Below are 23,913 nucleotides of genomic sequence, written 5' to 3'. Positions count from 1 at the left end.
TAAAGCAAAGAATGACCAAACAAGAACCATTCAAGAGGCTCTCAACTCTTCTATATCACCTCTCTACTCACAAGGATAACAAATCTCACATCAGCCTTGGCCCTCAAGCGGAAACACTCGAATTTCGCTTCATCGTTCCATCTCCTCGCTTGTGAAACATCCCTTCAATCTCAGGGATCACGGGCCAATTGCGACAACCCTTGGCACAACTCGTACCTTGGCGAACCGGCATAGACAGGATGACATCAGCTGAAGGATTCGAAACGTGGGATCGGAAGTTTTGGAGCCGTGGGATTTGGACGTTCTTCAGGGTTCGTATGTCGTCTTATTGAATGGGTGCATTGACTGGCCAATCCCACGGGCCCCTTGTGAGGCTGAACTGGTGTGACAAGAATAATAACACCAAGTTGAGAGGATTCGATACAAAATAGGAAGTTGAAGTTGCACATGTTGCAATATCGGCCTTGTTCCTATGTAGATCATTAGTCAAGTTAATATCGTCTTCTCATGAGTGCCATCACCAACTTCACATCGAAAGAATTGTCGCTAAATCAAGTTTTCATGGCACAACTATTACATGCCCGCTACCTGCCCACCCTTGGCATGCCCTTGCTTGTCGTATACAAAATACATACTATTCATCCGTCGTTGACTGTCTACTCACCGATTCATCTCTGTACAATCCGACTCCACTTGTGCTTACTATCGAATCTCGCCTGGTTGACCGCTTTGTTCGTTTATTGTGCCAGCGTTGCCACTGTCGGGTGTCCAAGCTGCTTGTCCTCTGCCTCGTTATCATTCGTAGGTGCTGGCGTTTCCGGTGTAATGGTCAACGCAGGCGGGCAGAGAGAGCCCGTGTATACCTCCGTCTTGGCAGCTTGCCCACCCTCCTCCACATGCTCTATATCCGCGTCCTCCTTATCATCTTCCTTCACCTGGGATAATGGTCGTGGGTGTGGAGCTACACCGCTACCAGGAGACTCCGTGTCGTCACCCTCGCGCTGAACTGACCCATCTTCGAGATTGGCCCCAACCATCTGAGCCAAGCTGCTAAAGTTGAACATGGGTTCAGCTCCAGCGCTTCCCGCATCGCGATCTCCATCGTCACTGTAGGCGCCAAGGCTCAGTCCACTAGACCGAGGGTTTCCATCGGCACCCGTATATCCTGGCCCAGCGTAGCTACCAGCAGGGCTGTCCGCCAGAGACGATCCGACCGAGGAAGCGTTGCTCATCTGTCTAAGATGCGAACCCCCTCGGGGAGGTGCTGACGGGAGAGGAAGAGAGCTCGAGGAAGACGTCGGTCCGGTGTGAGATTCCTGGGGGCCTCGATCAACCCCTTTACCCTTTCCTGCGTTCTCGTCCTTGGCTCTGGTTTCCGCTGGTGTTTCGGGAGTGCTGGATGCTTGCGATGCTCTCGAGACTGTAGCCTCCATCCTCAAGTTGCTGGCAGTACTATTGCCACGTCGTCGACCCAGGCCCAAAGATAGGCTGCTTCCACTTGCACCGCTGGCGCTGCCACCATATGGATGAGCGCCAGCCTTCTTGGCTGCTTTCCGCTCTTCCTTCTCTCGCTTCTTCGCCTCCTTTCGTATAGCCTTCTCTTCCTTGCGCTTACGTTCCTCTTCCGCTGCCAGCGACAGGCGAACGGCTTCCATAAACATCATTTCCTCGAGCTCATCCATTCTATTGCGTCGAGCTCCGGGAACGCTCCTAGATGAGTCCCTAGCACCAGGCTCTGGTCCCTCGGTCGCGTCGATTTGAGAGCCTTCCTGGCTCTGGTTCTGGGCGCTTCCACTGGCATTGTTATTGCTTCCAGTGTTCCTCCTGCTGAAACGTCCAGGTCTCAGTATCGATCTTTGCTCATTCCCACCCATAAGAAAAGCGGCAGTGTGAAGCGCAGTGGCGGCAGCGGCTCTACGGGCCTGGTGATTTCTAGCCGATGCCAGCTTTGCCGCCCAGTCAGGCCGTACGCGATCTGTAGTGATGACATTCGGCGCATTCGCAGACAAACTATGTGTGCGCCTGCGACCGGTTGGCGCCGGCGAGGTTGGGGGAAGTGTACTATTCAAGGAGCTCTGCGACGACATGGCCGTGCCGTACGGGAGGTTGCCGTGCATGGTAGAGTAGACGAGGCCACGGCGGAAAGGGGGAGGATCGTACGTGACGCCAAACTCTGGCTGCTGGCAGTATGGGCACGACGATGGCTCCGAAGTAAGCATCTCCGGGGGGTCGTCCGGTGTAATACCCTGGGTAGGGTCTCTGGCCTCGCCGTTGGGGTGGTGCTCGGGAAGGTGAGGATCTGCGCGTTTGATCTGTACAAAGCATTCACTGCAGATAGGTTGATCACAGCATCGTGTATGGTTAAGATAAGGGGGATAAGAAAGGAAGCAGATGGGACAGTCGTCCGCATCCTTGTACAAGAAGACCTCGATCGGCTGGCCGTTAACAAAGGGATCGTGAGGTAGACTCACTTCCTTGGGCGATAGATCTGTCGACGAGGCGTTACGAGATCCGACACTCAGGGCAGCGGCGAGCGCCTTTGCTCGGGGCTTGAATGGAGAGCTTGACTTGTTTGGCCCGGCCGATACGGGGGATGGGAGTCCTGATCCAGCATTAGATCCGCTACGATCTGATGCCACGGAAAGGGTCCGAGGCCCCATGGGCACCATAAGGTTCTGGCTCGAGGCTGATGGGTGCTCAACGGGAGCAGGCGGCTGTGGTATCAGATCCGGATCGGGAGGCGCATCGGCGGCGGGGATCGGAAGGCCGCGGGCAGCGGCAATAAGCTGGTGTTCAGTCCAGCTAGGAGACCAATCGTTGAGACCTTGCCAAAAGGGCGCAAGCTTTCTCTCAATCTGAATGGTACAGCTGTCAGCATGCTAGCGATTATTGTAGTAGCGGTAAGCAATACCTGTAGTTGCCTCACGACAGGCTTGCTGAAATCTTCGGTTCCCGTGTAGGTGCCCAATGTGACCAGATAACCTCCATCGACGTGCTCCTCGCGCATACTGCGCTCACGTTCCTTTGCTCGCGCAACACGCTCTCTTTCAAGTCTTCTCGCCTCACGTTCCTGCTTGGTCTCGCGACGCTCAAAAGGAACATCCTGTCTTTCGCGGGAGGAACCAGCGCCAATACCAAAGATCTCTGCCCTACTCATGCGTCTTCGTGAAGCTGTCCCCGACTCCCTCATATTCATGTATTCCCGGACTGAGGGATCCCCAGGTGTTGAATGGCGCCGACCGGGATCGCCCTCAGGTCGGGCCTCCTTGGTACTCGAGTTACCCATGATGAATGCTGGGAGGACGGCGGCGGCTGCTCGAGGTTAGCCGGATGGCGCGATTGCGCACACGAGCCGCTGGTCTTTATGCGGCGGTGTTAAGGACCAAGGCGGTGATTGTCGGGTGTCGCCGAGTGTGACAAGAAACAAAGAATCGTCGTTGGATAACGAGGTTGCAAAATAGATGCGGTGAATCTATGTTGATGGCCAGAGGAGGAGTAGAGTTCTCCCACGAAAGAGTGCACTGAGCGATATGGACAGAAAAGGCCCGTCTCGATCGGTGGCCGGCTGTCCCGCGATGGGTGGAAATGGGGGAGGGGCGTCAGACGACGGGGGTCGTCCCGGAGGGCATTTCGCTTGGGGCGGGAGGCTATCGTAGATGGAGAAGGTGGTATGCGACAGTGATGCAGGTACGGATACGGGGTAGCGGGCTCAAAGAGGAGCTTTGTCGATGAAGGTCTGTATCGTCTTCTCTCGTGATAACGGCGGGAAGATGTTTGACGGCTGGAGGGGACGGACGGCCGTATCGTGTTGTCAGTGACTACTGTGGATTAGACTAGACTGGAGGCTGGGCCCACGGCGTAGCACCAGCCGAGACACGGAGCACGGGATAGGATAGGCTAGGTTAGGTGCTGTAGCTCCCCGGAGCTGATAAAAGGTGGCCCCTGTCCTCTTCTGTCGTGCTGTGCGTTGGCGGACAAGAATGGCCGGCCAGAATCGATGGCGCTGGCTGGCTGGGCTGGGTCTGGATTAGCTGGGCTGGGCTGGGGTGCTGGAGCCCGTGAGCCAGGCGGGCGGGTAAATGGTGAATACCTGGAGGCGGGGTTGACGGGGCAGGTACTATGTGAGGAAGCGATTGCGAATGGATGCTTGATGGTGATGATTGGCGATGGACAGCCAGAAGGTCTGATGTTGATGTCGACGTCAAGTTTGTTGACTGAGGAAAGCATCGAGGGCCGAGGTGAGGAATGGCTTTCCCATGGATGAGCCGGAGCCGACGGGGATGGGGACGGAAACGGGGACGGATTGGGGACCTGACCTCACCTAAGCTTTCTCTCCCCATCTCGCAGCTCCATGCATGGAGCCCACTCCAGAAAGAATGGAACATACAGTGGAGGCTGCCAGTGGGCGGCGTCGTAATCAATCGACGTGCTAATGGAAACTTTCAGGTTCTTCCCCTCATGCCCAGCGGGGTATTCTGGCACCATCACAAGTAATTGGCCAGCTACTGTATCCCGATGGAGACAGTACCTGGAATACCTAGCTGCAGCAAGCCCTCAACTTGATACCCGGTCACCGTGAACATGAACAGTTGCTCACCGTGCTCGGTTTCGATTCTATAGGTAAACAATTCATCATGCTCGTACTCGGACCTAGCTGTTCCCTGTTCTCTCACGCATAAAAAGCCCAAGCTTTGGCCAGCAAACCAAAGCATCCCAACGTCATGGATCAAACAAGCTGTCACCCATACACCACACCAACTTGGAACAACCTCTAATCTTTCCAATCATCAAGACTCCGGTAAATTCCCTGTTTCACATTATCTTTCCAACCTTGTTCATAACAAAGTCTCGTATTCTTCCTATTGCTCCCGAACGTGTGTGATCTTTCAGCCTGTTCCCACCGACATCAACATCACGCGACTGTTCAAAACGCAGTCTCCGAGGCTTCCGATACCCTAACCTTCCGTGCCTTGGTTACTCTTCAACATGTTTCCAGATATGGACGAGCATTGCCGCGTCATCTTCAGGCGGGACAGCTGTTTCGAATGCAGAAAGTCCACGTTTGCTGTCATCCATGTTGGCATATAGTGGCTTGGCTCCTCGCCAAGACGACGACGATCCAATGATACACCTGGCATGGTCATATACTCTAGAACATTATCAGAATTCGCTCCATTATGCCTTAGATAGTCTATCCTGCACGCATATCCATTGCATTGAAACTCCCAATCAACGACCTCTATACATTCGTAGCATCATCACTCCGTGGTATCACCTAACTGCCAAGTCTATGTTGAACGCCTCTATCTTGTTGGTGCCCAAGCCTGCAACCAGTCCCTCATCTTATCCATGTTCCCTTTCTCAGCTTCGCCCGCAGCGATGCACCAGTCCAGATCCCAGACGCCCTCGCTGGACATCATCTCTGCAAGCTTGCGACTCCTCTGACTCGTCTCATCGGCGCAAAAGTATAGCGGCTCGTCCATATTCGGAATGCTGGCAAGAAGCGGCTTCACTAAAGGGAGAACTTCCCTCGCACTCGAGGGCTTCGGGTCGAGTCCTGCGTTGGCTCGTCCTGTCTTACACCACGAGTTTGCGCAGTGAGCCTTGCCGCATCCCGTCATGAGCTGGCGAAGATAAAGCCTCTCAATTCGTCGTCGTAGCGCCTTTCCCTCTGGGTCGTGCATGCTCACGTACAAAGGGCCAAAGCAGATCGAACAGAGCCCAATGTCGTTTTGGGCTTGCTCAGTTGAAGCTGCTTGCCTGACCTGACCCCTTGGGCCAACGCCAAACATTGTTCTCCCACAGTTTGCATTGCGGCAGATAGGCGGCTTCACCCGGGACACTTTGTCAAGCTCATGATGCTTGAGGTGTGTCTCCATATCTTTAAGTCGAACAATCTTGTCGCAAAGGTGGCATTCCGTTGTTCGAGTGCCGTCTGCCAACTCGTGTGCTGTTAATCCAGAGAGCACCACCTCGGGGCTGGGATTGAATGGGTCGCCTTCCTGGGGAACCTCGAGGTGACAGAATCGGCAAAGAATTAGCTTTCCAGGGCACACGCTCGTCTGATGTCTTGCCAAGTCAGCTAGCGAATTGGTCGAGAACTCGCAGTTAGGACATTGACGTTGCGTGTGGAAGACGTCGTCGTGCTTCGCTCTGCTATGTGTCGAGTTTCCAAATGCGTCGTCCTTCTCGCAGTGCCAGTGTGCCTCCCATTCCGCAGAACCCTTCTTGAAAACCGACTTGCAGCCTGGGCACACGATATTGTTTCTTCGGCAGAAGCTCTCGTGAAGAACCATGGTTCGCTTGGGGACAAACTGTAAACAGTTGCTGCATTGAACATCTTCAGGAGAGTGCTCCTGTCCGTTGACCCCGTTAGACCCGGACTGCTCGTCTGGCAAGTTGGCGCTGGCTCGTAATGAGTATTGAAGTGCCTGTGTAGAGCTCTCCCCGGCGTCTGGATGTTTATAGCCATGGACGGATATCAAGATCTGCTCAGCCCCTTCAAGTTCCACATTAGTAGGACTTAACACAACAGTTTTCTTTCCATTCGTCGCTGGAGAGAAATCGCCAAATACATGGGCTGTTTCTCGCGGGGGCGCTCGCTGTCGGGAAGACTTTGGCGTGATGAAAAGATCCAGTGCATCCTCGTCTTCGCTGGTGCTCAACTCGATGACGAGAGGCTGAGATCGGTTCCATGATGGCAGGACATAGTCCACATATTCGCCCTCGAGTACCTGCCCATCAACTGGCTTCCATATATCAATCTCTCCGCCTGAAGAGCTACCGCCCGATGTTCCTCGTTGTGTTGACATGATGCGTCTCAATGTTTCCCGGGCCTGCTCTTCATCCAAAGCCTCAATGTCAACCTCAAGATCTGTGTCCACAACACAGATGCCATCTCCCTCAGGAGCAACCTTGTCCACAAGCAGCTTGAACTCCTCACCACGTGCGCCCTTCACTGTCAACATGGCGCCTGTGCTGAGTGTAGTAAAGTTCTCTCTGAGCTGTCGTTCGAGCAGTGGCTTCCAATCGTCCGGATTGTACCCCGCCTCCAACGGTCGAAGTCGCACATAGGTGCCCTTGGGAAGTTGTCGCGCCTCGACCTTGATCTGGATGCTGTCGATGTCCATGTTGCCCTCCTGGAAAAGCGCTGAGTCCTTTTCAATGAAGTCCTCCGCTTGGCTGAGTGATAAGAAATCCTCCTCTTGCACTTCTAGAGCTTCCGCCAACCAAGAGCTCAACCCCAGAGTTCCCTCGGAAGCTGAAAACTCTCTGATACCCGCAAAGACCGCATTATTATTCTTCGGGTTGACGAGGCGAAACGTAAGGGGATTCGGTAACTGCTGTGCGCTATCGGCATCACTTCGTGATGCTGTGGAATAAGACCAAGGGTCTGATCGGGTCGAGGTATTGGAGGGTCGGGATTGCGCTGCGGCGAGCAGCTGTTCGAGGGCGGACTGAGGGAGGAGGATCTTGTCGCCTCTAAGGTTCTTGGTCGCTACAGCTGATGGATGAACGACAGGGAACGCGCCCGACCAGCGCAAGGGAGCTGATTCCTCCATCGTGAGGTCGGTTGCAGGAGATGGCAGGAAACTTGAAGAGGCAATGATCGGTTGGCGGGGTCTAGCTTGGCGATAGTGGAGAGAAGAGACAAGATGCAAGTCAAGAGGTTAATTAGAGAATCTGCATGTCATGAGATAACTTTTGATAAAAATGAGAAAGCAACTCCAACATGTTTGCTTTGAAAGTCGTACATTAATTACATACTCGTTCAACAATTAAAAACGACGATGCTCAGTCAGCGGATTCGGTGACGTTCTTCCAGCATCGTCTGGAAGCTGAACCGTGACGACCAGGCAGCCAAGCAACTCGAATTGCCTTACATAATCTTTCCTCTCATCTCGCTAACTGATACGGGCTAACAAATGTCCGAAATCTCGTGCTTCAACCCCAGGTTTCATGTGACACTAACAATATTGTGCATCACGATGCCGGCTCAACATCCAGCCAGCTTCCGGTCATGCATGCGAGACGAGGTCTTGGCAGCGGGCGGCAAGCATCGACAGAAGCGGCATGGTGTCATGAGATTCCCCAAAAGGGAATTACAACCCCAAGGCCAACGTGCGCAAAGAGCAATATCCAGTTCGAGATAAACTACGCCCAGACAACAACGCACGCACAGCATCTCATCTAAAACTAAACTAATCGGCGAGATACAGCGACACGGGCCCGGGAAGAAACCCGACCCAACCACGTTGGTACGGCTAGGGGCTTTGACTTGACGGTATGGCGCGCCAGGGACCATCGCCACGCAATCTCATGCTGGCAAATACTCGGTGGTATCCAGGAGTCGAGGTCTTGGCATTGTGTGCGGGCAATGTAAGGTGTCCTTCGCTTTACTTGCCGATCGCAGGCTATCTCCGAGTTCACCGCTCTCTTGTCTTGCGGGATGCCGATTTCACGTTGCCCGGCGTCTTTTGTTTGAGATGGATTCGTTCGCATGTGTGATGTCCCCCCACTGAGGGCAGAGGCGGCTAAATGCAGCAAGCCTAGGGCCATGATGGCTGGCTAAAGAGATGGATGGCACTGCCGGCACGCCTCTCCGAGCAACAACAACGACGGGGAGTTTGTAATGCACGGAACGTGGAGAAGAGATTGGCGGCGGCAGGTCGAAGCACAGCAGAAACATGAGCCAGCTCATCTAAGTCACATCTCACCTATCCATCCCTTGCAAGATCCGCGACTTGCTTGGACGCAGAAAGCACAAGCACCGGCCAGCAAAGACCATCATGAGGCTTGACGCTGTCTTGTTCTGGCCCCACCCGCCCGGGCTTGGTACGATCTGCGAGCGGACCCCCAGATTCTGGTACGTTGATCAGGTCAAGCTTGTCGAGGACCTGGACCTTAATTCCCAGGGAGAGCTTGCTTGAAGCAGCCTGCAGAAGGAGACCAGCCTACAGCCTGGCCTCTGTGACCGCCCATCCCTCGCATTACAGGTGGGATCGCGGACATGTGACACAACCAGCCCGCCCTGCCCATTCTGTATCCAACCATGACAAGAGGTTGTCACCACTTGTTGTGTTTTTTCCCCTCACCGCGGAGGTGCTTTGGACGCTTCCATGATCCCCCATCTTACAGGGCCCGTCACAGCAAGCTTGCACAGCATCCCGAAGGGGCCGAAAGGGGGGCCGGGGGTGTTGCACTTGACAGCCTCAAAAAGTAGGGGACCGACAAGGGCTCTGGAGGAGCTAGGTGCTGTCGAGGTCGGCGAAACGAACGAAACGTTGGAACAGACGGGCGGACAAAGGAAGCCGGGCATGGTTCTTGCAGCGTCATTGCATTACGTCTTGAGCCCCCATTCGCCTGGTCCCCCCCCCCCAAAGACCAGAGGCTCACTCGAATGGTGCGCCTGAGGGGACAAGCTCCCCCCCTCCTACCTAAGCGGAGCTACCGCTTGCGAACACGGGCTCCCAGCGATAAGATGGGATCCAGCTGGAGCTGGTGATGCCATCTTGTCAAGACATCAGGCCGGCCAGACTTTAGGTCGGCCATTCATCAAACATGACAAGAGTCGCTAGTCGACTAGGGTTCGTGACTCGACAGACAGACACACGCCTCTCCACTCGCAAGCTTCTCTTGACGGGCCGATCCCTTACCTATGTTGAACCGCCGGCCCCCCTTTAACCTGGTTCTTGTCTTTGGTTGAGTCGTCTTTGTGCTGTGTTGTGCTGCCTCAGCAGCATATCTGACCTGTGTCCGGTCCGGCCGGCTGCGCTCTACCGTGTCTCTCTGACGGGGGAGAGAGTGGGGGGCTCAACAACAAGACCTCTTAGGTGGCCGGCTGTGGTGGATGATGATGAGCTCACACATTGGATAACCGTCTATCGCTTCCCAAGACGGTTGCCAGCAAAATGCCCAAGCTTTCATCACACAGCTTCCAAACAGCCTTTGTAATGCCAATGCATCATCCCAATACTGGGTACACCCTCCCCTCCCTCGCCTCCTCAATAGGGACAATCCCAACAGCGTAGAACCTAGCTTCGCCAATCCAATCTCATCTCATCCCATCCTGACCTGTCCTATCCCATGCCCATCCCACACCCAGACAGGGCAGGGCCATCTCTCTCCCCCAGACGAAACCATGTCTGGAAAGGAAGCTTTCGTTCCAGCGAATCGTTGCCGCCCTGGCCGCTGCGCATGGGCATGGGCTTGTGCTTGGTACTCCCGGACAAATCTGTCTTATTAGTCCGCCTCATGGTTGATATCTTTAAACAGCCTCGTCCTCCTCGACGTTGTTGTTCTTGTTTCTCCCTCCTGTCTTCATCCTCCCCCCTTCCCTTTATTAGCCCTCCTTGCCAGTTGGGCTGTCCTTCATTAATCCTCCCCCCGTGATTGCCCATGAGATTCTGGTCAGCCTGACATGAGCCAAGTTATTGTCGACCACGAAACGCGCGTAGAGATCCTCCAGATCCGACCCAAGGGCTTGACCCTCTTCGACGCTCTATACAACTCGCTCGTTCTCAGGAACACGCTGCCCTATCTCCCCGTGTCTGGCCTGCTGAACCTTGCCGCGACCTGCCGCGACCTCCGGTACCTCCTCTTGCAGACGCCGGGCGTCTTTCGTCACGTCGACCTCACGCGGGTTAAGACGGCGCATTTCGGCACCACCAACACCGAAGCTGAGCGTAGTCTTTCTGTTTGGCGCAATGTGCAGCTCTCCGAGTACTTGACTGAGGATGAGTGAGTCCCTTCTCCATCATGAGCTATCTAACCCCCTGTCGCTCGCGCTGCGACCACTTTAATGACCCGCTAGCTAACTGACGATTCCCACTTACAGCTTCTACGCTGGGCCCTTGAGGGGCATCTTTTCGACGCTCAAGCAGCGAGACATTCTCCGCGATGTTCAATCTCTGATCCTCGACGGCCTCTCGGTCACGGCCGAGCTCTGCCACGAGATCATCAACGACCCGACCTACAGCGTGCGCATGCTCTCAATCCGCGATGTCAAGAACCTGAACCACGGCAAGCTGCGCGCCGCGCTGGCTTATGCCTGTCGCAGCACCCGCCCAGAGGGTGCCCCGCGACTCAAGGCTCTGTACATCTTTGGTTCCAAGGAACCTGCGACGCCTCTGCTCCACGACGCCGACACCACCAAGATGTCGGTCGGTGCAGGTTGGAACCACAAGAGCCACAAGGCGCTAGGCGAATCTCTTGAGGGAGAGGCCGACGCCTGGTGGTCTCGTAAGGGTCGGATGCTCAGCAATGGCATCGATGCGGACTGGGCGCAGTGCCTTCTAGCATGCCAAGGTCTCATCTCTTTTGATGCCGTGCTGTGCCAGGGCCCGCGCCACCGCAACTCACCAGCCTTTGGCAAGATGCATCTGCGATATGCCTGCAACCCTGCCATCGCCACCTTTGCGGTTGGCGGTTGCGCGTCCTGTGGCAAGGCGCCCGAGGGCCTCATGAACACTGAGACGACGCATCCTTCAGCACTGCCGCTGCTGTCTCCGCCGCCGATCCTCTCGTCGTCCGTGCAGGCGGCCACTACGCCCCGGCCCGGAGGCCAGGCCTTTGCTGCGCGATGCGCCGACTGCCTGAGGGACAGGTTCTGCGTGACGTGCAACAAGTGGTGGTGCGAGACTTGCTACGAACCCTTTGGCCATTCTCACGGCGTGGGCGTGCATGAACCGAGCGTCACGATTGTCGAGTATGACGGAAGCTGGAACTCGCTGGACCAAGTGGAGCCGGCGCCGGCAACAATGACCAAAGCCAAGGTACGAGACGGTCTCTGTAGAGCCTGCACCATGGACGTTGGATCATCGACCTGAACGAGCACGCACCGTCATTCGCATTGCACGGGAAATAAGCTGCCGCTGCTGGTTTAGCAAAAACCCCCCCTGGCGAAAGAAATTGTATGCATCTGCTCTATGGTGGTGATTCCGAGACGAGCAATAATCCATCTCCTTTGTCTATTGATGTGGCATGTTTGCTGACCAGAAACACAGGCCCGCGTCTCACGAAGCTGCTGGGAATGCGGCATGAATGTTTGTCTTTCCTCTGCCCATCGTTATCTACAAAGCTGACCCTGACGATAGTGCGATGACTGCATCGAGCGCACGCAAAAGATCTGCAGGAAGTGCTGCGGCGGATACTGCCTCACGCACAACGAGGGTTCCTCGTCGTCTTTCGTAAGTTGATCCTTGATGTCGCATTCTAGAATCGTATGCTAACCACATCTACATAGTGTGATTGTATGTAACTTGGTCCCGCTTGACCCTCTTGACTCGTTACTGACCGACTGATTAGGGTGCTTCTCACGAGGCCGAGGCCTCACGCGCGTCTAGGCCCTCAGGGTGAAACCTCAGTCAACGACCGCTACAGCGGTGAAATGCGCGCTCGGCCCCATGCGTTGGTTGTTCGCTGTTGTATCAGCGAGCTACAAGCGCGTGAGCCATCATCACGGACAAGGAACCTGGACCTGCAAGTCTGACAGGGCTGAGCTGGACAAGCAGATACATCTCCGTCCGTCACACCACTCATGGAGATTTATGTGTCTCGACAAATGTTTTGGAACCTGGAACGGTTTTCTGTTGTTCCCTGGTCTGAATAGGCTAGGGGGTTTGTCTATGCTCAAGGGGAAAACACACACGGGCATCTCGGAAGCGCGATCCCTGGAATATGGGGGCGTGGTTCTAGATTGCGCCTTTGGATAAGGGGAGGATCTTGATACCCATGGGTCATTGTTTGTGGACTATTAATGGTCGGGCGCATTGAGGGCATGGCTGAGGATTATACATGCTGGGAGTTTTCTTTTTGGCGATGCACGACTTGTTTTTGCTTTTGCTTTGCTTTTTTTGGTATGAATGACGGGTATGGCTGGAATATGGTATTCTTTTGATGGGACTTGAGAAACATGGGTTTCTGGAGTCAAGGAGCAAACAGGATGGATGAAACTCGCCTCTTTTCAGATACTCGCCACTATTCGTTTAGTAATTGGACAAGTCCCCCCTTTTTTTCTGAGATTGTATCGTATGATTCACTTGGTGATCTTCGGGTTTAAGGAAGCGCAATGGTTGACACTCAATATCTTGTGAAAGTCCCATCTGGCGTCATCAGTGGTCCCAGATATGGGGTGATGCTATTCCAAGCCCCCGCTTGGCCATGGACGGAAGAGGATAGTCCGACGAGCGGGCAATAGAACGGAGATGGATGACCGACGGGTGTGTCTGTTCAGATGATCCATGCAGTCATCGTGGTCATCCGGTCGTTTAGAAGCTGACCTTTTTTTCTTTTCGAATTGGAGAACTCACCTTTTCTTCCCCCTCTATTTTTCTAGTTGTTATCGCGTCAAAAATGTCACGCACACGCTCTGGAATCATTGGCAACCGTCGACTCGACGATGGCGCAAGTGCTTGACTCGATTACGCACTTGAACTAATTCTGGACTGGGCCGGGCCCTCGGAATCTCTTGGTCATGATTCATCACAAAGAACCAAAGGGAAAATGCGATATTCCGCGATCGCGCTTAATTGCGGCGGATCGGATCGGGACGCAACGAAGGGTGAGGCTAATATGTGAACCCTTGGGAGAGCTGACAAACACAGGAGGACCCTTATTTTGCTACGTTTTCTTTTTATCTTGTAGAGAGAGTTTCGTTCAACTCTCAATTGCTTTCTCTTGTCCTTTCCGATATCGCCGAGCACTTCCCGAAGCTCTCTCTCGTGAATTTCTCTCGGGATTCTCCACAAGCCGACCCACGCCGATTACCTTTATCGGAAGGACCCTGAGAGACCCAAACCGAAATTCTCTCTTTTGCGATAACCTACCTCCCGTATATCCACTCTAGATCGTCATTGGCGATAGCTTCAGAAGCAATGGCGACGCTGCGAAAACCCCTCTCCGATGTCCTCCCTCCTCTGATACTCGGCACGGCTACATTCAACCACCAGTATCATCCCGATCCGGCGCACATGCCCTATACCGACATCGTCGGACGCGCGCTCGCTCACAACATCCTCGGCTTCGATACCTCGCCCTACTACGGTCCCTCCGAGCTTCTTCTTGGTGATGCGCTGCGCAAGTTGACGCCTCCGCCGCCGCGAGAGGGCTACTTCCTCATTACAAAGGCCGGCCGCATCACGAGCGACGAGTTTGACTACTCGCCCGCCTGGATCCGGTACAGTGTGTGTCGCAGTCTGGAACGATTGGGCACGCCGTACTTGGATCTGGTGTACACGCACGACGTCGAGTTTGTGTCGCCTGAGGAAGTCCTCGGTGCCGTCATGGAGCTGCGGCGGCTGAGGGATCAGGGCTTGATTCGATACGTGGGCATCAGTGGGTATCCTGTTGGCACGCTTGCCTCGCTGGCCGAGATGATTTTGCGCGAAACGGGTGAGCCACTTGATGCTGTTCTATCGTATGGACATTTCTGCGTGCAGAATAGTCAGCTGGGTGAAAAGGCTCTGCTGGAGAGGTTCAAGGATGCTGGGGTGGAGTGTTTGCTGAATGCTAGCATGCTCAACATGGGACTGTTGACGACCCGTGGTGTTGATAATAGTCCCATGGCGACTTGGCATCCTGCGCCTGGAGAGCTTCGCCAGCTATGCTCTAACCTCTCTGTCATTGCGCAACAAGAGGGCGAGCACCTGGAAGAGGTAGCCATCCGTTGGGCGCTTGAGAACTGGGCGCGCGTAGGATCACCATTCGGCACCAAGCTCAACCCGGGATCCTCAAGCCGTCTTGGCGTCAGCGTCATGGGTGTCTCAAGCGTCGACGAGCTAGAAGAGACGTGGAACCTGTGGAGCAGCGTGGTAGGCCTCACGGGCGACGAGGAGACGCAGCGCAAGGACAAGATTGCGGGCATTGTAAAGGACAAGATGTGGCCTACTCTCGGGCGGTGGAAGGATTTCGAGTGGGAGAGCGGCGGGCCCAAGTTTGTCAATGCGAGGATCGAGATGGGGGTTGTTCCAAGGGATGGGACGGCTGAGAGGTGGCTGTTGATACCCAGCGTGTTGGACACGCCCAAGATTTAGGGAGACGAGGGAAATGAAATGACTGAATTGCTGCGTCTGTTTGTCTCTAGCATGATGATCTTGCCTAGCCGTGACTTGATCTTCACCTGAAAACCCGACATGTTCACGTACCTAAGAGCTTTAAGAGACGGCTGAGAAACAAGCTCAACATTTCGTTGGACAATCCAGGGTAGATCTGGAGATTATGTGGATCTGCACCATCGTATCTCGCGTTCGCAGATTCCCATAGTCTAGACGCCACCTTGTAACTCCCGTGTAGATCCTCAGGTCTTTAAGCACGCAGCCAATGCAGATCGTTGTGTAGATGCATCTCGTATTTCGCATTCAGGACGCGAATGTATCTACATGGGTTTCTGGAAGATCAAGATGAAGAATTAGAGGTATAAGAGCGGACTGGTAGTTCTGAGTATAATGACTGCATGAGCCTGTAGAGTAATCAATTCTTCGCTACCAACATGACTCTATTGCAATCATTTACCTTTATCCTGTCTTTGGCAGCTTCTTTTGCTAGGGCGAATCTGAAATGTCGTCCAGAAGGCCTTATTCTTCCACGACCTACAGCCCTTGCTGAATCCGCCATCTTCAAAGAAGCAGTAACCAACCTAACAGACACCCTCGACGTTGCCGTCTCCGGTTCCATCACTGCAGGCTGGCCAGTCAAGAATGTCTCATTCTCGCTGGCCGTGATTAGTGCCGACCAAGACAAGCCGGGTGTTCCCATCTGGGAGTATCACCATCTCGCGTCTGCTAATGAGAACGGCACCAAGGATCTCGACAGGGATTCGCAGTATCTCATCGGTTCGGTTTCCAAGGTTATTGCTAGCTATGTGCTCTTGAAGAGTGGTGTTGATCTGGATGCCCCAGTGACTGAGTTTCTCCCAAAGCTGGGTGATGAGAAGTCGACTATCCAGTGGAGGGGTGTGAGCTTGAGGATGTTGGCTTCGCATCTTAGCGGTGCACCTGCAAATTGTGAGACATACTACCATCTAAAATTCAGGAGTTGAAACCTAATTGACAATCCGCAGACGGCTTCTCTGAATTCTACGTCTTAAAGGAGGTCTTCCTCTCCATCGGCTTTCCACCGGTCGAGGACAGCGACTACCCACCCTGTGGTGTTATGGGACTCAACAAAGGGTGTTCGCATCAAGGTGGGAGCCTACACCATGCGTGGCAGTTCATATACTGACAGATACCCAGATTATTTGACCGGAATGACAACGTCGTATCCCCAAACGGCGCCGAATGAACGCCCGGCCTACTCAAACATGGCCTTTGTCATTCTCGGCATGGCCCTGGAAGAATACACTGGGAAGAACTTTACCCAGCTTGTGAAGGAGATTGTTTCTGATCCTTTGGATCTTAAGAGTACCTATCCTTCCCCTGGGGATTCTGAAAAGGCTGTCATTCCTCCTGGTGAGAGTAGCTGGGGCGCAGACTACAAGGAGAATACGCCGTGAGTAGTCAACAGTCTCAGGGGGGCCATGACTAACAGAACCAGGGCGGGTGGACTGATCTCTTCACTCTCCGATCTTTCCAAGTTCTCATATGCTTTGCTCTCTCGGACCATCAACCTCACTTCCACCGAGGTCAACGCCTGGCTGAAGCCAGTCGCCTTCGCTGGCGATGGGCACACCATGACCGGGATGCCATGGGAGATCCTTCGCTCTTCGAAGCTTACCCCAGACCATCCTCACACTGTCACCATTTACGGCAAGAGCGGCGGTGCTCAGAACTACAGAAGCCAACTCGACTTTGTCGACGAATATGGCTTTGCTGTGGTCCTTCTCACAGCTGGGCCAATGAAGGCAGCGCCGATCCTGAGAGATGCCATGCTTGCTACGTTTGTGGCCGCTGCAGACAAGGTATCAAGAGGGCAGGGAGAAAAGTATGAGCAAAGGTTTACAAACAAGGGAGACAAGAGTCAAGTTTCCGTCGAAGCGTCCCTCAAGCAGGACAAGGACTCGATGGTTCTATCTTCACTTAGCCGCAACAACACGGACATTTTAGCAGGTCTCGCCAAAATCTGGACCTTTTCCCTTGGCGAATTTCTCCCTACAGTTGGTCCAAACATTCGCGTCTTTCCAAGCGACCTCCGCGAGAAGGCGACCCTCAACGGCAAGCCCGTCACCAAGGAGGTCTGGCATCTCTGGCCTGATATCGGCTCAGACTTCAAAACAGATCTGCCTGGTAAGACGATTGAGGGCATGAACTGTGTCGGCTGGACGATTCAGGATTGGGTTCATTATGGAGGAGAGCCGTTGGATCGGGTGGTGGTTTATGTGGGAGAGGATGGTGACGTTGAGGGACTTGAGGTGCCGTTTTTGAGATCGGGGGTTTTGAACCCTTCATAAACAAGCCGTAGAGTTCTATGAGATACAGGCTCAAGCTTAGCAGAAATATATTGCAATTATCCGCTTGTGACGAGTCACCTTTGGGCTCAAGGGGATTCGGATCTGGCTATGGTCATCGCAATTATCAGCTTTCAAGCCCTAGGGGTTGAAATGAAGACAAGTCATAAAAGAAGGGGTACCCTAGGCTTAAAAGTAGATATCGTGAGGATGCATGTCATACTAATACTTGTTTATAGCTATTTATATTCTTTCAACCAGTAGCTTTCCTGTGGTTTGGCCTCTTTTCCCTTCTTTCCCCTGTAATCTCCAATAGTCACGCGGAGTCTCGTAAACATTGGACTCCCACCTGATGCCCTTGGGTTTCAGAACGGGACGGACAACACCTTCTAGCGCTTACAGGAACCTCTGGCCTTTGGGAGCGTTGCGGATATTGGCCGCGGCGTGGTAGATGGAGATGGTGACCGAGCTGTTGGCAGGCTCGCCACCTGACCAAAAGTCGTCCGGGTCGAATGAGATTAATTGTACGTGGGTGAAGAAGCGGGACAAACCAAACGTCATGTATATGTTTGACACTCCCATGGCGAGCTTTTCCTTGTCCTCTCGGGTGAGGCAGCCTTTGGTATGCTGGTAAACCCACTTAGGCATGGTTAAAGATGAAGTAGATGGAGTTGTTTGTGTTGTCTGATCCAGAATTGTTGAGAGTCGTGCTGGTGAGATGCCGGTTTCCAACGGCGTTGATTTCACTCATATCTCTACTTGAATCAAGTATACATGCAGCGTACAGTTTACCATGCCTCGGGGTTTGAGAGCCCAGGCCGAGGCTCACTTCCTCTTCGGACGAGATCTACCCTCGGATTTGAATACCGAACATGATTTTCTATGTATCACGACGTTTCTTCAATGTCCGCTATTACTGGGTCAGGCTCATGGTTGGAAAAGCGCATCGTGAATAGGCTTATGATGTTGATATCATATCATACCACGGCGGACTGGCACCGGGTCAAGAACCGGGGCGACCTTGATACTGCCGCGTACAGGCATTATATCGACTACAGTGGTTCTACGATGACTTTCTTTTCTAATAGTTACCTGCTATCAGTCTAATTGTACCTTCTGTGAGAGCTTGGCATTAGTGAGGCTCTCTACGCCTGTGAGTATCTTCATAGTCCTCCGCTTCTCACTTCATGATCAGCTTTGGTATGAAGCACGGCAATCTTGTAAACAGTACAACGCCCGTGCAGCCAAATTGAAATGTTGGTCATCCTATAGAACCCCAAGTTTAGCCTATTTCATTGGTCAATCGCAAACAATTCCGTTCCATGAGTTCCCCGCTCTAGGAGATTCCGTTGGCTAACTTTGTTCAACGCTATGAAAGCTATAAAAACTCCGACGGCGTTTATATGGCCAACCTCACCTCGAAGATCACAACCCCTTCCAACCGGGAGACTTCGTACCGTCTGCTTTCTATGTACTGCCGTTGTGTTTTTAGCTCCGAGCTCGAAAAGACGGTGTCTGATCTCCCGTTTGACGGAATGACATTATCCCACCACGAAAACGCCGGCCTTGTCACTACACCAAGTCAAGGACTCGTTGCTTGAAGTGGAAGGATTGCACTTAATCGGAAGCCAGAGAACCTCGGCCCGGGAAGGTCGAATTGGCAAACAAAGGATTCCGGTAACTGCGAGGAGGTAAGAGAAGGATTTTGATAGAGTGCTATCCGTATCCTAAATATCTTTGCCTTAAGGTTAGGCAAGACAAATAAAACATATTCAGGCAGTAAAAGCCATTCCCCTGAAATTGAGCAAGAGGGTTCAAGCTTCATAACTGATCAAGGACACTGTACTGAAAACTCCAATCAATCTCGAGATGCCACTGATGCCTTGAGTTACCCGCAACGAACCTTTGCATACCACATCTATTTAGATCTTCTTTAGAAGGCCAATACCTATATGGTGTATCGGAGTTCTGACAAACTGACACCGAGTGGAGTCGTGAACCCCCCTTATTACTCCACCACATGTGGCATCATGCAACATGTCCAGGACATGCTGTCAATCTACCTCTAAGCCTGTATGGAAGGAGCCCCTATGGAAGGAGCCCCTAGGCGTTTGGTTTAGTAATTAAGGCCAAGGCTATCATGGTGTGGAGGTTGGATGACAAATTCCCAGCTTGTCCTTCACACCCTCTCCTGATATGCGCCATGCAAAGGGCCAGCCCCTTTACTCCGCATTCGTCTTGGTCGTTGAAAGGTCATCCTTGTGTTATAGTTGAGGCGTTTGCGGTACCACATGCTAGTCAAGGGATGAATGACTCTGGTACATCTACAGCCTCGGGTGCAACATCCGATGAGGAGTTCGTTCTCCTCATTCAATCCTGCCGAGGTTATCTACTACTTCCTCACTACTAATTATAACGCATATATGGGCCTCCCATGCCATTATGTTAATGTATGGATGATTCTGATAGCAACTTGTTGCCAGATCTGAGTTGATAGCCTCAACTATCTCTTTCACACCTGCGCACATCAGGTTTTCAAGATTTGAACGATAAATTTTCAACATGGTGAGTCTGTCTCTATTCAGTTCTCACTAAGATCTAATGGGAATTAGTCCCAATACAAGACCATCAGCGTGTCACCCACAGTCCCAGGTGTGGTGAGAATCGTCATCCAAAATGGTGCTTCCAATCTGTGGGACTGGGATCTCATGGAGGAAATGGCCAATGCACTTGAGTCTTTGGACGACGATGTCAAAGTCGTCATCTTCTCGAGCAACAATCCATACTTTTTCATTGCGCATTATGACTTAAGACAGTCCGGCCCAGGTACGTGAGACCCTGCAGCCGCCAGACCTGTGACAACCCTAACGTGATCCAAACCAGATGGCCCGTCCATCGAAGAGCAGGTATCAGTTACCTTCCACAAGATCCTGTTCAAGATACTCAAATCGCCCATCATCTTCATCGCTGAGGTCGACGGCATCGCCCGCGGAATGGGTAGCGAGTTTGCTCTGCACTGCGACATGCGCTTTGCCGGTAGAGGCAAGGCGCGCCTCGCACACCCAGAGTGCAGAATTGGTATCATTCCCGGGGCAGGGGGCGTCCAGCATCTTGTCGAGCAGATTGGGCGTGCCCGAGCCTTTGAATACATCCTCACCGGCTATGAAGTTGATGCCGATACGGCAGAGAGGATTGGCTGGATTAACAGGGCCTTCGACTCTGAAGAGTTGGCCCAAAAGGTTGATGATATTGCCAAGAGAATTGCTCTTTTTCCAAAATCTGCGTTGTCGGCCTCCAAGGCCAGCATCAATGCTTCTTCTTGCCCGAAAGAGTCTGATACTCTCCACGACAGCGAGACCTTTTTCAATCTCATTAGGGGAGAAGAGCACCAAAAGTTGGTTAAAAAGATGTATGAGGTCACGAAGGGCTTGGACTACAAGAATGGTCCTGTTGATGATGAAACGGTTATCAAGGCCCTTTACGGGGAATAGGGGTCAGTGTCGACCGCCCTGTAGCAATGGCTTCACGTAATAATGTTGCCTGCATGGACATAGTATGGTTCGCTAAACAAGTGAAAATGAGTCTCAAATATCCCGAACTACTATTGCCTATGTGATACATCCACTTCTGGGGAAGTTGCCCGACCCGACACATAAGGACATAGCCAAGGCAGACTAGAAGCGCAACGGGATTCCTAAATGGCAGCGGGATACAAAACACTTATGGCGGTGTAAGTGACCGAGCTCGATGCGTTGTGACATCCTCCGACCTAGCCCCTGAGATTGATTTCCATTTTGATCACAATGTTTGGTTATTGAGTCACGAGAGCAGGCCCAAACTCAGCTGATTGCTCGCAAAGCATCTTCCAAAGTGCGATGGGGATTCAATCTGATGTGCGTGAAACTTGACATGGTGTCGAAACTCCGTCGGACTTTATCAAGAGGAGGCTATCCAGAGGAGGGGTGTTGTATGATCACTAATCTTAGCCGCTCCTCCTCTCGGAGATCTCTGATAAATCGGATCAGATAGGTCTTGGCGTCTTGGGCGGTGATTATGAGATCTGCTGAGGTGCGGCAAGTGTCGAGTTATGCGAACCTCACCCCTTGCCAGGACGAGACCCATAGATGGACATATTATGACGGATCCAGGGCAACCTCTCGCATCAAAACCATCATACGAACCACTACGAGCAAACACAAGACGCTCACGACGTGATTCACTACGTAACCACGCGTCCTGACGTCTAAACAGACCGTATTACTCTCTGGGGCAGCAGCTTCTCTGGAGGCATTGCTTTGATTGTCGGCGTAATCGATCCACTTGTCAAGGTGGTTGTCGCGCATGTGCCTTTCGTCTCAGGCAGGTCAACCGGGGAGGCTTTGCCAAAATCCGTCATCACTCAGATCTACAATGACCGCGGCGAAACATCAGCTTCAGATCCGACTTACATGCGAATCTTTCCCGACAGCTTGGAAGAGGCCCGAACCCTGCCAACGGGACCACCTTGGGGACAGAGGAGTGCTGGCGTCATCTTCAAGTCGTCAAGGAAATAGGCCATGACAAAGAAAAAAAGGCCACAGCTCAGAGTTTGTTTCACGCGATTCGATCTGAACCCAGCGCCTTTGTAACTCAAATCTCTCCAAAGCCGCTGTTCATGACGGTGTGTCTTCAGGATTCAGTCGTTGATCCGCGAGTTCAGCTTGAGGCTTTTGCTAGAGCTGGCGAGCCGAAGGAGCTTCTTGAACTAGACTGCGGCTACTTCAGTGCCTATAGGAATGCATTTTTCGAGGAGAACATTGCCGCGCAGCTTGCTTTCTTGCGCAAGTATTTGTAGGAGAAGGGATAGAACCGAAATCGTTTGGAGCTGGTTCTCAAGGGTTTGGAGCATAGGGATAGAATAACAAAGAATATCTGGCAGAATCAATAGCAAAGTTTCACTCCACTGTATTCTTCTCGTCGTCTTGTAGATGAATTGTGAAAATGATGAAGCCGGTATCGCTCTGATCGGGAGTTCATGATCACGGCGACTGCGGCCCCACTTTCCACGTGAAGTCGTGTTCGCGTCCAACTCTTGACATCTCCATCATCAGCAAACACCACCTCAAAACCTCAACAAGGCGTCATGGCGGGAGGACGCAAAGCCAAGCCCGCGCCGCCAAAGGCCCCGACGACGACCCTCGTGCTCGACAACGGCGCCGACACCATCAAGGCTGGTCTTGTACGCGACGGAAAGATTGACGAGCCGCGCGTCATCCCAAACTACATCGCCCGCGACCGCGCGAGAAAGGTCTACGTCGCCTCCGAGATTGAAAAGTGTCGGGATTTTGGGGAGATTCAGTTTCGGAGACCGGTTGAGAAGGGGTTTATCGTGAATTGGGAGGCGCAGAAGGAGATTTGGGATCGGGAGCTGTTCGAGAATGCGACGACAAAGATTGACCCGGCCGAGACGAGGCTGATACTTGCTGAGCCGCCGAATGGATTACCGATACTACAAACAAATTGTGATCAGATTGTTTTTGAGGAATACGGGTTCACAAGCTATTACCGTGGAATAGGTATGCCCACTTCTCCTGGTGCTTGACCTCTGGCTGACAGTCCAGGCCCAACATTCAATGCCTACCACGACATTCAGAGCATCTTTCGCACACCCCAAGAGAACCCAGCCGTCGCAAACACTCCTGCCGAAGCCGTCATGGTAATCGATTCCGGATACTCGCATACAACCGTCACACCACTCCTCCAAGGCCGACCCTTGCAGTCAGCCATCAAGAGACTGGACGTCGGTGGAAAGGTCCTCACCAATTACCTGACCCGTTTGATCTCACTCCGGCATTTCGACATGCGAAATGATACCTACATTGTCAATGAGATGAAGGAGCTCTCCTGCTATGTTTCAGCAGACTTTAAGACGGACCTAGAAAAGTCATGGAAGGGTACTCGAGGAGACAGAAGGCCGGATTACCTCACGGGAGGTGGCATTGCCAAAGACTATATCCTTCCCGACTTTCACACTCGATCTAAGGGTATCCTCTGCGACTACGAACCTTCACGACACTCGAGAGCGAAAAAGGTTGCAGCGCAATCGGAGGAGGACGCCTTGACGCTTCGCAACGAGAGGTTCACTGTTCCCGAACTCCTGTTCAGTCCATCTGATGCCGGGATTAGGCAGCCCGGCCTGGCGGACCTAGTTCAGGAGTCATTGAACGAACTTCCCATTGGGCTCTGGCCGAGTCTTCTTGCCAACATCATCGTTGTGGGAGGGAACACGCACCTCGACGGCTTCATCCAGCGACTGCAGAAGGAGGTTGTTCAGCTGGTGCCCGACGATTGCATAGTGCGTGTCGCAAGGCCTGCGGATCCCATCACTAATACTTGGTACGGCGGTGCAAATCTAGCAAATCATCCTCACATCAACAAGCTGGCCGTGACCAAGAAGGAGTACGAGGAGCACGGCGCTGCATGGGTTGCGCGCAAGTTTGCGACTGGTCTAGGAACTTGATCTGCAGCCACTCTGATCGATCAGATCTAGGAGT

The 23,913-nt window shown here is 52.9% G+C and overlaps 7 protein-coding genes across 7 annotated transcripts; 5 read left to right on the top strand and 2 right to left on the bottom strand.

Moving 5' to 3' along the window:
• Positions 1-737: 737 nt before the first annotated feature.
• NCS54_00343200 (Hypothetical protein) lies at positions 738-3,286 on the bottom strand (the record flags this gene model as incomplete). Its single annotated transcript, XM_053149006.1, has 2 exons — positions 738-2,855; positions 2,912-3,286. 2 exons carry the CDS (start codon positions 3,284-3,286, stop codon positions 738-740), a joined length of 2,493 nt encoding a protein of 830 aa, XP_053004981.1.
• Positions 3,287-5,303: 2,017 nt separating this feature from the next.
• NCS54_00343100 (AZUL domain-containing protein) lies at positions 5,304-7,562 on the bottom strand (the record flags this gene model as incomplete). The annotated part of the gene is made up of 1 exon (XM_053149005.1): positions 5,304-7,562. The coding sequence occupies one exon, from the start codon at positions 7,560-7,562 to the stop codon at positions 5,304-5,306; it is 2,259 nt and encodes a 752-aa protein (XP_053004980.1).
• A 2,858-nt stretch (positions 7,563-10,420) lies between these two features.
• NCS54_00343000 (Hypothetical protein) lies at positions 10,421-12,344 on the top strand (the record flags this gene model as incomplete). Its single annotated transcript, XM_053149004.1, has 6 exons — positions 10,421-10,740; positions 10,838-11,774; positions 12,006-12,044; positions 12,096-12,188; positions 12,245-12,251; positions 12,307-12,344. The coding sequence occupies 6 exons, from the start codon at positions 10,421-10,423 to the stop codon at positions 12,342-12,344; spliced, it is 1,434 nt and encodes a 477-aa protein (XP_053004979.1).
• A 1,530-nt stretch (positions 12,345-13,874) lies between these two features.
• NCS54_00342900 (Aldo-ket-red domain-containing protein) lies at positions 13,875-15,032 on the top strand (the record flags this gene model as incomplete). Its single annotated transcript, XM_053149003.1, has 1 exon — positions 13,875-15,032. One exon carries the CDS (start codon positions 13,875-13,877, stop codon positions 15,030-15,032), a length of 1,158 nt encoding a protein of 385 aa, XP_053004978.1.
• A 455-nt stretch (positions 15,033-15,487) lies between these two features.
• Positions 15,488-17,383, top strand: NCS54_00342800 (Beta-lactamase domain-containing protein; the record flags this gene model as incomplete). The annotated part of the gene is made up of 4 exons (XM_053149002.1): positions 15,488-16,001; positions 16,058-16,180; positions 16,230-16,485; positions 16,531-17,383. The coding sequence occupies 4 exons, from the start codon at positions 15,488-15,490 to the stop codon at positions 17,381-17,383; spliced, it is 1,746 nt and encodes a 581-aa protein (XP_053004977.1).
• Positions 17,384-19,942: 2,559 nt separating this feature from the next.
• On the top strand, positions 19,943-20,871 carry NCS54_00342700 (Hypothetical protein; the record flags this gene model as incomplete). The annotated part of the gene is made up of 3 exons (XM_053149001.1): positions 19,943-19,945; positions 19,993-20,206; positions 20,264-20,871. 3 exons carry the CDS (start codon positions 19,943-19,945, stop codon positions 20,869-20,871), a joined length of 825 nt encoding a protein of 274 aa, XP_053004976.1.
• Positions 20,872-22,466: 1,595 nt separating this feature from the next.
• Positions 22,467-23,879, top strand: NCS54_00342600 (Hypothetical protein; the record flags this gene model as incomplete). The annotated part of the gene is made up of 2 exons (XM_053149000.1): positions 22,467-22,935; positions 22,981-23,879. Exons 1-2 carry the CDS (start codon positions 22,503-22,505, stop codon positions 23,877-23,879), a joined length of 1,332 nt encoding a protein of 443 aa, XP_053004975.1. The 5' UTR covers positions 22,467-22,502.
• Between the last annotated feature and the right edge of the window lie 34 nt (positions 23,880-23,913).

This window comes from Fusarium falciforme, chromosome 3, assembly GCF_026873545.1.
Source record: "Fusarium falciforme chromosome 3, complete sequence".
Taxonomy (NCBI): domain Eukaryota; kingdom Fungi; phylum Ascomycota; class Sordariomycetes; order Hypocreales; family Nectriaceae; genus Fusarium; species Fusarium falciforme.
Note: the sequence above shows the minus strand (reverse complement) of the source record. Positions and strands in the feature narration are given on the sequence as shown.